General features: G+C 48.4%; 1 protein-coding gene across 1 annotated transcript in view; it reads left to right on the forward strand.

Moving 5' to 3' along the window:
• Csmd2 (CUB and Sushi multiple domains 2) overlaps positions 1 to 13048 on the forward strand; it is a 568711-nt gene that overhangs the window by 527484 nt on the left and 28179 nt on the right. Inside the window, 3 exon segments of the mRNA XM_037203342.1 lie at positions 2791 to 2964; positions 4775 to 4963; positions 9284 to 9457. Of these exon segments, the coding sequence (XP_037059237.1) occupies positions 2791 to 2964; positions 4775 to 4963; positions 9284 to 9457 (537 nt within the window).

Below are 13048 nucleotides of genomic sequence, written 5' to 3' on the forward strand. Positions count from 1 at the left end.
TGTTTTGTTTTGTTTTTTGTGTGTGTATATGCTGCTGGTGGTGCTGGTGGTGCTGGTGAGTGTGAGTGTGTGTGTGTGTGTGTGTGTGTGTGTGTGTGTGTGTGTGTGTGTGTGCACGTGTGCACGTGCACCCTGTAGATCAAACCCATGACCCAGTATGTGTTAAATAAGCACTTTACCACTAAGCTGCATCCCCAGCTTGGTATTTTAGGACCAGGTCCCTTTATATAACCTCAAATTTGCAATCCTTGTCCATCTACCTCCTGAATGCTGGCATAATAGGTCTGTACCAGCACACAAAGGGATGCTTGCTTGTTTAAAACTCTTTTCTACCCCCTTGTCATTTGAAAGGCAGCTAGATTGGCCATAAAATCCTGGATCACAAGTCATTTCTTTGATTTTCTAAAATATCCTTCCATCATGAATTTTTTTTGGTGTATGTTACTGCATGTAAGCACACATTCGAGCATGCATGTGTTTCACCTTTTTATTGTGAATTTTAAGCATATTTTAGTATACATGTCCATCGGGAAATGATGACAACTGTCAAGTAAATTACAATATCATTTCCTTTCCTTTGTGTGTGTGGGAAGCACGCTGGCAATCTACTCTCTTGGGAAACGTCCAGTGTACAATACAATACTGTTAACTGCAGACACTGTGCTGTGCACTGACCCCTAGTCTTTACTGTCCTGTGTTGCTGCAACATGGAGTCATCACAGCAGCATGTCCTTTCTCCACTTACCCCTTCCCTGAGGAACCACCGTTCTAGGCTCTGTCTGAGCATTCAACCTGGAGAAGTGGATTAGCTTCACACCCATACACGGGTGGTTTTCAGGGAGATTCTTGTTATTTTTCACTTTGCCCCTAAAGTCTAATATTTCTCCTAGGGCTGAATGCTACAAGACAGCTTCCCTGGATATCCAGTGGGTCCCTGAATGCATCCATTCTGCTCGCATTCCTCAAGTGTTCTCTTAGAACACAGTTTTCAGGTCTGGCTCGGGCCAGCTGTGCCTGGTGTGTTCATTCTTCTGCATCCAGGCGATGTAAAGCCCGAGGCAGCCCTGTCTTGGTTGTTTTTCAGATCTGAGTTTTCTGTTCTCTTGTTTGTTCTTGTTAATTTGCATTTGGGGGGATTTACATGGGCACCATTATCCTCTGCTACCTACAGGGAATTTGGAAAATTTTTCACTTTTTAGAGTTCCCTAAAGTGAGCCTTTATGTAAAATGCAGGGGTTTATTTTTTCCTAACTTTTGTTATAAGGCAAAGCTTTGTTTTTAATTGCTCCTCTTTATCTGGCTCCTCATACATGGGAGAAGGCCACTAAGATAAGCAGGCCACTCCATAGCAATGTCTGAAACCAGCCTTAGCGACCGCCTCAGTGTTGAGCTTACAGAAAGTGAGACCCAGCCACACCCAGTCACCCTTCCAGGTGTGTCTACACAAAACACATGTCATTGCACCCAGGGGACCCACATGAAAATGCCAGACACCGGGGCCTGGGTGGAGAGTGCCTTACCAGCCTAACAACACTCCCGTTAGACTTGGGTCAAAGACACGGGTACTGGGATAAGAACTCACTCGGGCTTTCATCCCTGTAAACCAGCGTGCCTGGCATAACAACAGGAAGGATTTATTCTGGGCTCCAGGTTTCAGACGTGTCTATCCATCACAGTGGGGAGGCTGTGGTGAAGCCCTGCAGTTCCCATCCCAGCAGCCAGGAAGCACAGAAAGGCGAGACAGGAAGAAGCCAGGGTCCCAAGGACACGCCCTTGATGTTGTACTTCCTCCTGCTAGACCCAGCCTCCTTCTTTCCACCATCTCCCAACTGCCTTAGCGTTATCACTCCACCGAGGGATTACTAATCCATTCATTGGGTCGGAGCACCCCCATCTCATGTGTGGGCAACACCCCCATCGAGGCATGCAGACATGGGCTTCTCTGATCTCCTAGGCATTTCTCCACTCGATCAAAGGGACAGTTTGAGTAAAGCATCACGACTGTCCACTCTAGCCACCTTCTGTTCTCTCATTGGCAGCAAAAGCCACGACATTTGAGTCAAGTTCTTCCCCCAGCATGTCTCTATTCCAGCCAGAGAGAACCTCCTCATGAAAAGGACCCCTGGTCCTGAGCCCCGCTGCCAGGAGATGCAGGGCAAGAGACAGGTTGTCACAGACAAAGCTCTGGAGCAGGTGGCAAGCACAGGACTCTAGGGACAGAACGGGGCACAGGAGGTGGTGATGGGTGGCCATTCCTGCTGTCCCTGGACAAGGCCTGCAGCCTGGGAGTAAGGGGGAGGCAGTGAGCTAGGGCTGCAACAGCACAAGACGGGCCTGGGTCACCAATGAACCCACAGGCTGACGCCCTTCCCTCTGTCAGATGATCTTGGGAGACTTGGGATTGTCCCCTTGGCTCCGTCTGTGGCCTCGTACTGAGCTATGCTGGCCTTTGTTTCTGACCCCTCCTCAGTCCCCCTTGCAGGCTTTTTGGTCTGTCTTCCCTGAAAAGTTGGGGGTCCCGAGGTTGTCATGCTCAGCATTCACCTCACTTTTGAATGAAATCAGGTGTTTTTTTTTTAGCTTTGGTGAGGGTGTCATGATCCTTTGCCCAGTTGGTAGAAAGCTGGCAAAGTGTAAAGTGTGCCCCTGCCTATCCACACCCTCAATGATCTAGCCAAAGCCTGCTCTCCCTGGAGACCGGCGCAGGACAGGCACCATCCCAAGTGGGAAGAGGCTGACTGGGGGTGTGGAATGGTAGGCGGGCTCACCTGTCTTCTGTCCCGATTGCAGCGATTACCTGTGGACACCCCGGCAATCCAATCAACGGCCTCACCCAGGGCAGCCAGTTCAACCTCAACGACGTGGTCAAGTTCGTTTGCAATCCGGGATACCTAGCCGAGGGGTCTGCTCGGTCCCAGTGCCTGGCCAGTGGGCAGTGGAGTGACACCCTGCCCACCTGCAGAAGTGAGTCACCCTTCCCTTCCTGCCCGCTGTCCTCCCCACCACCCCGTGAGCGTCGGCAGCCCAGGGGGACAAGACGTGGAATTCAGTCCCAGTGTTACTTCCCACGTACAAGGAGTCCTCGAGGCAGAGAAGGGTCCCCAAATGGAGACAGTCAGCCCCTGGATACAGCTGTGTACCATTTCATCATGGGTCACAAGAGGAAATCGACAGTTTCATCTTGCAAGCCTTATTTAGTTCATAGAACAAATAATTTATCGTCATCATGGAATGCCAGTGTGTGTGTGGTGTGTGTGTGTGTGTGTGTGTGTGTGTGTGTGTGTACATGCCCGTGTGTATGTGTGCACAGAGGGTCTTCTCTCACATAAATAAGGAATTTAGAAGTTGTGTCATCTCTGAGGAACATCCTGGTCCTTCCTCACGGTTGCCAGATTGCTGCTGTGGCTCCTTTGTGACCACATTCGCTGGAGCTCTATTGATGAGAAGACATTTAAACAGCAGAACTGGAATGAAAAACAAATGCAAAAGGGTCTAAGAATCAGGCTTCAGAAGCAGGGGTGGAAGGTGAGAGAGACAGAGAGGAACTCAGAGACTGAGAAGTAACTTGGGCAGAGGCTCCTCCTCTTCTGGTCCCGAGTAAACTGTTCCGGATAACTCAGCCTTGAAGGGCTTCTTACAACAGTCCAGCAGTGAAACCTCAGAGACCATCAAAAGCCAAACAAACACTTAGGGCTGGGGAGGCAGCCCAGCCATGGAAGCATCTGCCTGAGGGGCATAAGGACCTCAGCTAGAATTCAGAAACCACAAGCATGCCCCAGGGGCTCAATTCACCCAGGCTAGCCTAATTGCTGAGCTCCAGCCGGTGGGAGTCCCTGTTTCAGAGGAAGTGGGTCATGTTCCTGAAGATGTCATGCAGGGTTATCCTGCATCCACATGCACATACAAGCACACACGGGCACATACATATACACATGCATCCACACATAGATAGTTTTTAAAAAGTGGACATCATCTAAGAAACCATACCTGAGCTTGTCCTCTAACCTGTATGTAAACATGCGGGCATGCGCACACATACAGGGAAACAAAACCTTATATAGTAAAGAAGGTATCTCATTCACAGGAGGAAAACATACCCATGCTTTTTCTGCCCATCTTATTCTATGAGTATGAGACTCGGGGAATAAGGTGCAATAAGGTGCATATGGAAGGGTTTGAAAGCCAACAAAGCACATGGTATGGGTTGTGACAAATATTTTTATTTGTTATTATTCTAAACACTCTGATTTTGTGTACAGCTTCTTTGGAAACCCTTGCTCATTTTAAAGCCGGTTGAGTCCTCCAGGATACTAATGCCTTTTGAAATACTCATAAAACGTGACTAAAAGAGAGATCAAGTGCTGTTCAAACCAGGTTAGATGTGTCTATTTTACAACAGATGAGCTTTGAGAAGGAGCCACATTATGCCAGGGCTCAGGCACGCAGAGGCAAGATAGCCATGCCCTTGAGGTATGCATGGGTGGAAATAAGTCAGCCCAGGGCAATCAGCACTGGGAGTGCTGAGGGAGAGAGACTGAGCGGTTTAGGAGGGGAGCAGGCTCCTCAAGGGAGGTGAAGACCACCTGGACGTGGAGGATGAACCCGTGACCAGGTGACCAAGGCAAAGCGGAAGGGCCTGGGCCTCAAGACCAGACCAGCCTCCTGCGCAGGATCCACTTTATCACCAGGCTGTGACAATTCTCAAGCTGTCATCAAAGGTTGAGAATGTCCTCACATCCAGACCTCAGTGTCTCCCTGTCACTTTCGATCACAGTCATCAACTGTACGGATCCTGGGCACCAAGACAACAGCGTCCGGCAGGTCCATGCCAGCGGCCCCCACAGGTTCAGCTTTGGGACCACTGTGTCCTACCAGTGCAGCCACGGCTTCTACCTACTGGGCACGCCTGCGCTCAGCTGCCAGGGAGATGGCACCTGGGACCGGCCCCGTCCACAGTGTCTCCGTAAGTAGATCATTTGCTTTGAGTAACTAGTGGACGGACATATGTTCAAGTCTGTGCACATTTGTGTTATGCCACCATGAACATCAAGACCCTCTTGGGGACCCTGTTGCCAAGGTGCCATGCTGATTCACACGTTATTCCGGGACAGGGCTGTCCCCCATCCCCTCTGGTGCTGTCGTGACCCCTCCCTGCAGAGCTGGCTGCATAGTGAGACACCACGTCTTCATTTTACCCCTTTCTGGCTTTTCCAGAAAGATAGCATGTACTAGTCATCTGTCTTGCTGCTGTGACAAAATATTTGACAAATGCAACCTGGAAGGGGGGGGGGCTCGTTTTGGGTCACAGTCTGAGGGTACAGTTCACCATGGCAGGGAAGTCATGGCGGCAAGAGTCTGGGGCAGCTGGTCTTGGCGCATCCACAGAGGAAGCAAAGAGCAATGCATGCTGGTGCTCAACTCATTTTCTCCTTTTCTGTTTAGTCCAGGCCCCCAGCCCATGGAATGGCACCACCTCATTTAGAATGGGTTTTTCCGTTTTATGTAAACCAGTCCAGAAACTCCCTTACAGACATGCCCAGAGGCTGTCTTACAGCTAATTCTAGATCTTGCCATGTTGCTAACTAATTTTAACCATCACACAAGACACGAACCCCTTTCCTCAGGAGGACTGAAGCAATATTGCCAGTCTGTCTGGATGTCAGTATCCCAGTCAGCTTAGATGCTGACTCCGGGCATTGCCACTGAACAGGCCACACAGTTTTGGAGAAATCCACTACCCTCCCAGGGTCATGGCTTCTTCAGCTTTGAAAATGATGGGGATACTTGGGCATGAATATAATAAAAATCAAATGCACCATGGGATGGAGCATGCACTGTTAGAAAAGGCTTACATAATCCAAGCCTACCCAAGGAAACAGGGAAGCACACACGCTATGTCGCTTAGCAGCTGACCTCTTTCTTTTGGTCCTCCTGAGAGGAAGTCCCAAACATTCTGTGGAACCCTTGAGTATGAGTATGCTCACTCATGGAGTCCACTGTCACTCTTGACAACGTCTTTCTTTCTGATCTGTGTTACCATTTCACCTTTGAGTAAAGTTTCCTTCCTTGCTACTATGAAAAAAGAAAAGAAAAAAAAAGAAAATGATGGGGATAACCATCTCACAGGATTGTTCAAAGGCTGCATGGGTAAATCCACATAGGACTAGTTTACTCTCCGGCACATGAGGCTACTGCATAAGTGATAGTGGCATTTGTTGCTATTAGGAAAAGTTACAGAGACAGTATGGAGAAAAACAAAGCCAGGGGAGGGACTCAAGCCCTGACACTGGCTGCTGGCCTCTCGGTCTTATGAAATGAGCAGTGCCCTTGGGTCTCTGCACTCTCACTGCTGAAGTGGAATCTTGTGGGTTGCCCCCTCCCCATCTTCCTAACGCAGAGGCAAAGATGCACTCCTGAAGCATTGATGGCTACTGCGTTGTGGCCATCACCAGTGCACCTGTCTTTGTGAGGCATACTCTTGTTGTGAGTCCTCTAGTCTGGGTGCCTTTATTCAAAGCCTCTTGCTTGTAGGAGACCAGTTTTACAGCTCACTGCCAATATTTCCTTTGCCTGAGGACCCTGACATGGCTGTCCAGGCCCATGTATGAATGATAAGTTATTTGGACTTCTAAATAGACAACTGCCTGCATATGGTGTGCCAGCCAAGCTTTGGAGACTTTGGTGGCTTCCAATCATAATAAGGGGTATTCTGACCTTTCCTTATCAGCATCAGTGTCCTGCCTTGTGCCCTCTCTGGATATATGTGGTGACTGTGAAGATCTTCCTGCCTGTTGGATCTTCACAGTCCCACCAGCCAACTCCCAAATAATCACACAGAACACAGAGACTTATTATTAATTATAAATGTTTGGCTGATAGCTTAGGCTTGTTACTAACTAGCTCTTACAACTTATTTCAATCTATGCTCTACCACATGGCTTAGTACCTTTCCTCAGCATGGCATGCTCATCTTGCATCTCCCTGTGTCTCCTGGGGACTCCACCTTTCTTCATCCCAGAGCTCTCTCCGTGTCTGCAAGTCCCACCTAACCTCTTCCTGCCTAGCTATAGGCCATTTAGCTCTTTATTAAACCAATGAAAGCAACACATTTTCACAGTGTACAAAAAGATTATTCCACAACATTTCCCCCTTTTTGTCTAATTAAAAAGGGAGCTTTTAACTTTAACATAGTAAAGCTGTATACAACAAAAACAGTTATCACTTAAGAATTATAGTTACAATATCCAGTCCATTTGTATTTGGCAAATTTAGAGAAAATACTCTATCATCTGTCTTATCTTTGTGAGTCTAAAGTTGTATACCTAATTTACTTTTTATTATAACTAAGGAAAACTGTCTCTGTAGCCAAGTCTATCTGAGAGACCTCAGTCATCAGGAAGCCACATTTGACTCCATGTTCTGATTTTTTTTAAAAGCTATTTCAGGCCTTATGTGGGTATACATGCTGGATGATGGACGCCATGTGTTGGTGGAATTTTCTGTCCCTCCAGCCAGCTTCCAAATAACCACACAGCACTCAGAGACTTATTATTAATTATAAATGCTCATCTGATAGCTCAGGCTTATTACTAACTAGCTCTCACAACTTAAATTAATCCACTTTATTATCTGCACTCTACCACATGCCTTGGTACCTTTCCTCAGAACAGCATGTTCATCTTGCTCTTCCCCAAGTCTCCTGGTGACTCCACCCTTCTGCATCCCAGAGCTCTCTCCCTGTCTGTAAGTCCTACCTGACCTCTTCCTGCTTAGCTATTAGCCATTTAGCTTTTTATTAAACCAGTGAGAGCAACACATCTTCACACTATATGAAAGATTACTCCATAACCCCTGCCTCACCACCAATATTCAATCAATGCCATGATCTTATCCCCCAAAACAGCTTCATAGCAGCCTCACCCCATCAGTCTTCCATAGAGCAACCGGTGTGATTCTGATACAGCATAGACCAAGTCATGTCCCTCTGGTGCTTCCTACCATGCTTAGAATACAATCAGAATGTTACACCATGACTGGCTTCTAGTGCCACCCCATGCCCTCATCCACTCTCCCCTGGTTCATTTCCACACTGCAGTGGTTTGAGTGTGAAAAGTCCTGTGGAGGCTCATGGGCATGAACACCAAGTCTCTAGTTAGTGGTGCTGTTAGGGAATGCTGTGAGAGCTTCAAGATGTAGAACCTCCCCACAGGAAGCTGGTGATTTATAGTCCAGTCCTACTTCCTGTCCACTCTCTACTCCCTGACTTCAGATACAGTGTGGATGACTGCCTCCACCCTTTCCCCACCATGATGGAAGTAAACCCTACTCCTTCAAGTTGCTTCTTGCTGGATATTTGATCATAGAAACAGGAAAAGTAGCTAAGATACACACCAAATTCATTCTGGCCTTGGCCCTGCACATATCGTGTTCCTACCTTGATGTTCTTGCACCAGATGGTACAGCAATGTCTGTCATCTCAGAGAGACCTTTCTTGACCACCCTATTTAAAAGTAGCCCCCCTCGGCTTGCCCCAAAGCACCCTTATCCTTTCTCAGCTTTGTCTCTTCTCATAACACCACTATTCATTTACTCCATTTTTAGCCTCTCTTCCCCACCACAAGATCCAAGAGTGCATGAATTTTATTCCCCAGACTGGAGCCTATCACATAATAGACACTCAATAAACAAGGTACACATTGACTAAGAAATGTGTTGCCCTGTAAAAGGGGAAGCTAAGCCCAGTGCTGGTGCCCTAACCTATGCATCTCAATTCTGGGATCTTAATTTTATCACTGGCCTTCATGGTTATGCTTTGATGTTTCAGGCAAAGGAATTTGCAGAGTGAGGGGGGCATGTTGGGAACAGTTGATGAGGCAACCTGAAGATTCAGAGAGAGGAACCAATGCAAACAGCCTGGAAGGATGGCTCCTTCTGTGCCTTGTCTGTTCTGTGTGTGCCATCTTTCTGCTTGGGCATATCTTGGGTCCACTCCATGGCAGGGAGGAAACAGGGAGAGACGAGCAGGAGGAACACAACAAGGAACCACCGTTACTGCATACCTACTATGTGCTGCATAGGTATTACTCTTTGCTCCCAACTTAGAAACGGAGTGATGAAGTGGGCAAGCTTTGTCTGCTGATGCCTGATGCATGAGCCAGAAGGAAGTCCACTCCCACAGATATCAAGGTTTCCTCCCCTTCCTCGATTGCCACAGCGAGCATGGATGGAGTGACGGTGGCCCGTCCCCAACAGAGCCACTGAGATGTTTGCTCTTTCCCCACAGTGGTGTCCTGTGGCCATCCTGGCTCTCCACCTCATGCCCAGATGTCTGGAGACAGCTACATAGTAGGAGCTGTGGTACGCTACAGCTGCACGGGCAAGCGGACTCTGGTGGGAAACGCCACCCGCATGTGTGGACTGGATGGGCACTGGACAGGCTCCCTCCCCCACTGCTCAGGTACGGAGTATGGTGTGCAGGGGGCTGCCGGGGCACTGGCTGGTGGGAGCATAATCCACGAGCAGGAGGGCATTGCATCTTAGGAGCCTGTAGCTCGTCTTTCACAGGACGGCATCTCTAGAAGGCCTTCGTCAGTTCTGACTGAGTCCAAACAGTCCACAGCCAAGGGCACTGCTTGATGAGGTCCATCTGGAGCTTCAGTCCTATCTAGAAATCTGAGTCCATGTGATCCTGGGGATGACAGTCCAGGCCCACCCCTGTGGTCTTCTCCCCCCTGTTTCAGACTCTCTGGGCCCCAGCCTGCCTCATTCTCTCTCATCAGCACCTAATTCAACTTGTTCCATGTCCTGACTGCCTCCTAGGATCGTCTTCACACCAGTCGCCAGGCATGTTCTTCTACTAAATTCTAAATCACTAGTCTCCAAGAGAACCCTGGCATGTCACTGAAGTAACAAAAGATCCCGTGTCCACATTTTCTAAACCAGAAATTCATGCGTATTGTCTTGCAACAGAACAACATCTGAAAGTGAATTGTACCACCAGTAACAGAAACCACGGAGCTAAAAAACTCAGCCACAGCTGAGTCTTCTTTTGGGTAAACCTACCTGGCACTACCACGGAACGCCTCCGGGGGCAGATGCTCTGTAGCCTGAGATTCCCAGGGAGGCTGCCTTCCCATTATCAATCCTTAGCCCTTCCCCCTTCCAGTTCCTTCCTAGGGGTAAAGATCCCAGCCACCTGGTCACAAAGAGCCCCCCATTAGATACATGGCCTTTGTAATCCAAGGTTTCCAGAAGAGCCTGCTTGCCAGTGTTCCTAAACTCTGATAGAATATTGAACTCTGATAGAATAGTTATTAAGTCTCTCCAAAAAGGAAAAGATCCTCTAACCGCTGTGCCAAAGGGTTGCTGGTTTCCTGAGACAACCCCAGACACATCACTATGACCACCAGGATTTTCGCCATGCAGCCTTGTTAATCTCATGGACCACTTGACAAATGAAGTGGATAAGACTCCGTATGGACCATAAGATGCCTTTAGCCTGGGTGGAGGAAGACCTGCTATCAGGGGCCCTGACTGCTTCATGCGGGACTTCCATTGGATGTGACTGGAATGTAGAATAGGAAGGGCAGAGTCATGTACGCAGAGGCCCTGGGAGTCCAGAGCAAGTTCTAGGAAGAAGGGGTGTTCAAAAGAGGCAAGAGGGGTAGCCATGCATTTGTCTGTCTCCTCCATGATAATTGCACCCAGTGCTTCCTTCTAGACTCTTCTCTGGGACAGAGTGTTCTTAACATCTGTTTGACCTGCTTTATTCTCCATGAAAAGGGAAGCACCAAGCAGAGAAGAAAGAAACAAAAAGAAGCTTCAAGAACTTCCTGCACATCACCACAGTCATCCTCTTGGGCACAGTGTGAAAGCAAAAGTTTCTTCTAACCCAGAGAATCACTTCCTTCTCTAGCATTGTGCCAGCAGAAGCTAGAAAATATTAGAGTCCGTTCTTGTCCAGAAAGCTGAGCGAAAGTCTCCGTGGATGAATCATACACAAGTCTTTTGCAGAAGCCTCTCCTGCATGTCTTTAAGAAATAACGCATTTGCTGGGTGGTGGTGGTACACGCCTTTGATCCCAGCACTCAGGAGGAAAGGCAGGCAGATCTCTGTGAGTTTGAGGCCAGCCTGGTCTACAGAGTGAGTTCCAGGACAGCGAGGACTACACAGAGAAACCCTGTCTCAACAAAACAAACAAACAAAAGAACAAAAAGAAAAAGAAATAATACATTCAAGAATTCCAACTTTTGAGACTCATCCGATGCGATCAGTGACAAGATAAGGACTAGCAAGCCTCCTCAGCCCTTGACTCCTTGGCCCCTGACTGCAAAGGACATGCAGACAGTTCAAGACCCGTCTCAGGTCTCACCATCTTTGCTGATGTGTCTTTTTAGGACAGCGTCAGCCTCTGTGTATCATCTGTCCCCACAGTGCAGTATTCTACCCCAGATTCCCACAGAGCACAGAGACTGCAGGGAGCGGACATCCTGTTAGAACAAGCCTGGAAGTGCAGAACTCAGCTCCCATGCCTGCTTACAGTAGTGCTGGCTGAGGCTGAGGTGGGCCAGCCTGTGTGGAAACGGAGCCTTTCACCGTCAGGGGCCCCTTCCAGAACGCTGGCACCAGCTGTACCCTGTGCTTCACCCTGGAAAACTCCAAAAGGGCAACAAAACCTAGTCAAATGAAATAAGCTTGCTATTTCCTAAAGGCAGGCAGAATGAGAAATACAGGGCTCCTTCATGTTCTCACTGTCTGAGACTAGACTTAGAAAATAATTCTAAGGCTGAGGGTGAAAGAGCCATCAAGGGTAAATGATGAGGATTATGACGAACATGTTTTGACTCCAGCAAACCCAGTGTGGTTTCAATGTTACCGTCAATGCTTACACATGTGGGTTCATGAGAGTACAGGATGCCGCTGAAGCTGGAGTCTTTATCTCCTGACAAACCACTTATTCGGACATCTTCCTCCCCCATGGAACTGTGTCTGTCCACGGAGCCTGGTTCCCTCAGGCACTGGGGCCTATGGCTCTGCCTCCTGTTGTCTGCCCTCCTTCAGTCCTCGGGTCCTTCGGCACCCTCTTGAGAGGGTCTGTAGAATGTCAAAAGCCAGACAAATGGGAGAGCATAGCATACCAGAGCGGGCAGGGCAAAAATGGAAAGACAGGGTGTAAGGCATTCCAGCTGTAGTTCACCTGTGTGCAGGATCAGTGGCTAGAGAATCTTCACTAAGAGACCAGGGTTAACCACCCCAAATGGTCAGCATTTCCTCACGGCAAGAACACAGACGGCATACACATCAAAACATGATACCTGCCGGGCGGTGGTGGCGCACGCCTTTAATCCCAGCACTTGGGAGGCAGAGCCAGGTGGATCTCTGTGAGTTCGAGGCCAGCCTGGGCTACCAAGTGAGTTCTAAGAAAGGCACAAAGCTACACAGAGAAACCCTGTCTCGGAAAAAAAAAAAAAAAAGCATGATACGTACCCAATTCTTGTTATATCATTTATTAATCACTACTTATCAATTAAAAATAAAAATGAAACTTTAAAACTAACAGAAGGCGGCTCCATGGGTAAAGACGCTTACCACCAAGGCTGACAAAACTGAGTTTGATCCCTGGAGCTAGTGGAGGAAGGAGAGAACTGGTGCCTTCAAAATGTCCTCTCTATTCCACATACCTGTTGTCACTTCCACAGCAGTCCATCACTGAAGGAAGCCAGGACAGGAACTCAAACAGGGCAAGAACCTGGAGGCAAGAGCTGACACAGAGACCGTGGAGGGGTGCTGCTTACTGGCTTGCTCTCTTATGGAACCCAAGACCACAAGCCCAGGGATGGCACCACCCACAATGAGCTGGACCTTCTCAGATCAATCACTAATTAAGAAAATGCTCTCTAGGCTTACCTACAGCCCAGTCTTATGGAGGCATTTTCTCAGTTGGGATTCCCTCCTCTCAGATGACTCTACCCTGTGCCAAATTGATACAAAATTAGCCAGTTCTCATGTCATGGTTGATTGCCTGTGTGCACACACACACGCGCACACA

The sequence above is a fragment of the Peromyscus leucopus genome, chromosome 2 (genome assembly GCF_004664715.2).
Source record: "Peromyscus leucopus breed LL Stock chromosome 2, UCI_PerLeu_2.1, whole genome shotgun sequence".
NCBI classification, from domain to species: domain Eukaryota; kingdom Metazoa; phylum Chordata; class Mammalia; order Rodentia; family Cricetidae; genus Peromyscus; species Peromyscus leucopus.